The sequence below is a fragment of the Aplysia californica genome, unplaced genomic scaffold (assembly GCF_000002075.1).
Source record: "Aplysia californica isolate F4 #8 unplaced genomic scaffold, AplCal3.0 scaffold00196, whole genome shotgun sequence".
Classification (NCBI taxonomy): domain Eukaryota; kingdom Metazoa; phylum Mollusca; class Gastropoda; order Aplysiida; family Aplysiidae; genus Aplysia; species Aplysia californica.
Genome location: NW_004797466.1, coordinates 236504 through 241226, shown reverse-complemented (window position 1 = coordinate 241226; position 4723 = coordinate 236504). Strand labels below are relative to the sequence as shown.

Below are 4723 nucleotides of genomic sequence, written 5' to 3'. Positions count from 1 at the left end.
ACTACATACATACATACATACATACATACATACATACATACATACATACATACATACATACATACATACATACATACATACATACATACATACATACATATACACACACACACAAACGTGCAGCAGCTTTTTCAAACTCCTAAAGTTGATTACCATTTGGAATTCTTTCAGAGCACGAATGAGCATGAGATTCTACGGCTACACAACAGACGGGTTATATTTCTCTGCCGCGAGAATCAGACAAAGTCTTAATGGCGAGAAACTGGAGTATTCATCTAACACTCCAGATAATAGCAACGTCTTTAGTTCCAAGAAAGAAGCGAAGTTTCCTTGGGAAAAAAATGAGTTTGCGGAAATATGTCTTCTCATGCTTAAAGAGGAGAAGACTGCTACGGTAAGTACCTACTTATTTCTTAAACACTTAGTTTTTCATGACGATATCCCTGTGCCTACTCGTTTCTTAGTGATGTGAGGAAAAATAAGAAACGTAGTTGTTATGTTAGAAGTAGTTTGTATCATTTTTTCTAAAAAGGAAGAAAAAAACACTTGTAATTGACCCTTCAAATCGCCCTTTTCCTCATCCTTTTCCTCCTCCACTTCCTCCTCGCTACCATTATTTATAGGTTTTCAGTTGTTTTTGTTTTGTTTTTTTATTAGTCACTTCCATTCGAGCGGACCATTTAAAAAAAAAAAATTTTTTGCACAAATCCATCTATCACAAGTTGAGTGACCAAATTTCCAAATAAATTCACAAAATCAGTACTGCGTGTGACCACCTGCTGCGTAGATGACTGACTGACACCGTCAACACATGGAAAAGATAAGTTATTGGATGAACTGATAGGAATCTGCAGCCAGATTCTTTCTAGCGATTACACCAGTTCATGTGCTGTTTGGGCCTGGTTTGGGTGTTGTGGTAGTCACCATTCTAACTCATGTCACAGATATCCATTTGGGGATGGATCTGGTGACGATACCGGCCAGGCAAGGGCATTGATGAGATTGTTCTGGAGTTCAGTCACATCGCAGGCAACGTGCGGTCTTGCGTTATCTTGTTGAAAGACATGTGAGGCATGAACTTGAAGAAAGAGGTCATTTTTTTCAGTTCTCTAATGTGTTGTTTTTTTTTTGTTGGGTTTTTTAAAATGTATTTTTGGGGGTGAATTAGGAAAGTAGGATTCTCAAATTGTGATGGGTACTCTCTCTCTCTCTCTCTCTCTCTCTCTCTCTCTCTCTCTCTCTCTCTCTCTCTCTCTCTCTCTCTCTCTTTTTCTTTCTCTCTCTCTTTCTCTCTCTCTCTCCCTCTCTCTCTCTCTCTCTCTCTCTTTCTCTCTTTTTTCTCTCTCTTTCTCTCCCCGTAGCATGGCCATTTCCGGGTTGCTTTCTGTAGCGTGTCTTCCTTCCTCTTTTGCACTCATTAATGTGCGTTTTCGTTCACTTGGGGTGCATTTTGCTTTTTTAAATTGTTTCACTAGCCTGCACATACACACTCACACACATGTCACCATCACCATCATCATCATCATCATCATCATCATCATCATCATCATCATCATCATCATCATCATCATCATCATCATCATCATCATCGTCACCACCTGCAGCACCAGCAGCAACACCAGCAGCAGCAGCAGCAGCAGCAGCAGCAGCAGCAGCAGCAGCAGCAGCAGCAGCAGCAGCAGCAGCTCGTTGGTAATAACTACTAACTTCACCTTTTTTCAACATATTTTTCAGGTCTCAATGTCTGGCACGATTCTCCTGACCGCCACAATTTCCGAAAGCATTCCCATTGGAAACACCACCAATTTTAGATTGAGGCCCTCAATACTAGTGTTAACTGAAGTCAACATTACTTACGAGTGACTACTGTGACATGGTGTTGTTGTGTTAGTTCCACTCAAAGCCCGGTTGGAACAGAAAGTAGAAAGTCATTTCGGAGGGGTGGACTCACAAGAGAATCAGTCCTTCCTTTGGGGACCTTAGACAATGTTGGCAAAAATTCAGTGTTCAAGTTCTCAAAAGGCAATGTGAAATAACATAATAAACAATGACAATGTGAAATAACATAATAAACAATGACAATGTGAAATAACATAATAAACAATGGCAATGTGAAATAACATAAGTATATGTTTTGCGCCCTTATCAACACTGTTAGGATATTTAATAGGAAGAGTGACCTTCGAGTTTAACGTTCGTCTCCAAAAGGAGCGAGTCGAAATGGAAATTCATGTAAAGTGTCTTTTCTAAAGGCACAACGTTGTCATTCACTCTTACCTCATTGAATAGATCTTCAAAAGAGACTCTTTTTTTTTTTTCAAGGAATGATTTGCCCCTTTCTTGGAACTATAAAAAATAAACCGTGTGTGAGTTTTGAACACAGGAGGCTGGGCGTAGAATAAAGTGTACTTTCTTTTTTTTTTTTTAAACTGAGCTGACACTTTTTCCTGACGCAATAAAATACATGTAGTTCGAATATATGGCATCCCCAGTTTTCCCTCAGTGCCGTTTTATGAGAGAAAAACGTAAATGCCAAATATGAAATTTTATAAGAGAGGCAAAAAAACTAACTTTTTGTATGAGTTTCAACTTAACAAGAATTTGGTTGATCTGATTATTTTATGTCAATATTCATTGGCCGGTGTGACTTTTGTCTGATTTGTTCAGGTATACAGTTATATGGTTATGGAGTCTTTGATAGAAATTTCTTTTGTCAATACAATACCGATTTGTAATTAAGTCACAACACATATTTTCAAAAGCCCAAATTTTCCTTAATTGTAATTGTACAGACATAAAACGCAGATAGAAAAACGCGCCATGAAAAGGAGTTTCTTACCTGTACAAAAACGCTATGCCTCCGTGACCTAATTACGCATAGGCCTATACGTCTTTGACCATAAGATGGCAGCCCTGTGATCCTCAGTTGTTTTTCCTGGAGTAGGCTTAGATCTATAGTTCTAGAGAAAATATATTATACATCAAAGACAATGTCTGTGATTATCTCAATGACTCCCCAAGAGTGGGATATCATGCACTGGTTTAATATAGAAGCATGAAGCAACAGAAACTATGAGGTCATGTGCATGAGTACTAACTCTTTACTTTGTATTTTTTCATCCTCTGATGCGGTTAAGCGTCGAGAGGAGATGAAGTTTTCTATGGTAGACCAGCTCTGCAACTCTTTCAGTTGTGATGCTAAGGGTTTCCTAAGGGTTTCCTTGACACCCTTGGTCCACCTTTTGAGTGGCCTTCCTCTTCCTTTATAGCCTGAGTGCTTAGTGTTGTAGGCTCTCGAGGCTGGCTGGTCAGGTGACATGCGTAACAGGTGGCCAAACCATTTTATCCTCTGTCTTTCTACGTAACGTAGGCAGGACTCAGTGCCAATAGCTGCTCTTACTTCTTCATTTCTCTGCCTGTCTCGTCTTGTGATGTTAAGGGTTTTGTGGAGACATTTCATTTCGCATGTGGTGATTTTGCTTTAATGGGATTTGCTTAGAATCCAGGTCTGGCACAGATAACATAATGTTCGTATGAATATTGAGGTGATAAGCTGTCTCTTTGTGTCCATGGAGATGTTTGGATGAGATAAGAGGGGTGTGAGCTGGTAGGTGACAGCGTTGACTTTTTGAGTTCGCATTTCTATTTCTCTGTCTATGGACCCGTTTTCAGAAAAAGTGCTGCCAAGATACTTAAACTCCTTCACCTGTTTCAGTTGTTTACTATTGACATGGATGTTCAGGGGACTTTGGTTTTGGCTAATATTCATAACTTCTTTTTTTGATGTGCTTATTTTCATGTTGAATTTCTCACAGATGTTGAGTTCGATAGTGTGATTTTGGAGGCTTTGTTGGTCATGATGAATAAGACATTGGTCGTCTGCGAACAGAAATTCATTTAGGCTTTCTGGGCTTTGGTTTGCGTCTTGCATTATTGTGTCCATATTTATTATAAACAAGAGGGGAGATAGAACGCACCTCTGTTGTATTCCAGATCTTACTTTGATCCAGTCTGTATTGCCTTCCTTCGTTCTTACTGAGCTTCTGCTGTTGGTGTATAGAGCTCTGACATTATCTAACATATGTCCTCTGACGCCGTACTTTTCGAGTGTCTTCCAGAGTTTTGCATGGCTTACTCTATCAAAAGCCTTCTCCTGGTCTCTAAAGATTATGTTGGATTCCTTGTTGAGTTCGATTGTATTCTCGCATATCTGTCGAAATGCAAATACAGCACCCGTGCATCCTCTTCCCTTTCGGAATCCAAACTGAGCTTTGCTCAGACTTCTCTCTATCATAGGTCTTGTGCGCTGCTCTAGTATCTTTGCACATATTTTCCCTGGGTGACTTAGCAAGGAGATGCCTCTGTATGTTGTGCAGTCGCGTTTGTTGCCTTTTTTCCAAAATGGTGCCACTATGGCTTTCTGCCAGTCTTCTGGGCATTTCCTTTGCTCCCAGACTCTGTTGAAAATTTGCCTCAGCCACAGTATACCGGTGTTTCCACAAGCTGTTATGGCTTCCGCTGTGATGTCATCTGGTCCTGGGGTTTTGTTCTTGGGGCTGGTTTTGAGTGCCTTTTCAATTTCACTGGAAAGTATGGGTGGTTCTGTTTGCTCTCCATATGATGGTTGGAACTCTTCTTTTTGTCCGTGGCAAGCGTCTGGGTTGAGTAGTTCATAGAAGTAATTTTCCCATCTTTTCTTTATGGCATGTTTGCCGAGAATGGC

At 40.1% G+C, this 4723-nt stretch overlaps 1 protein-coding gene across 1 annotated transcript in view; it reads left to right on the top strand.

Annotated features, from left to right (window-relative positions):
• Positions 1–252, top strand: part of LOC101847587 (sushi, von Willebrand factor type A, EGF and pentraxin domain-containing protein 1) — a 20791-nt gene extending 20539 nt beyond the window's left edge. The window contains exon 7 of the mRNA XM_005098911.1: positions 172–252. Within this exon, the coding sequence (XP_005098968.1) occupies positions 172–252 (81 nt within the window). The remainder of the gene's footprint in view (positions 1–171) is intronic.
• The last annotated feature ends 4471 nt before the right edge of the window (positions 253–4723 follow it).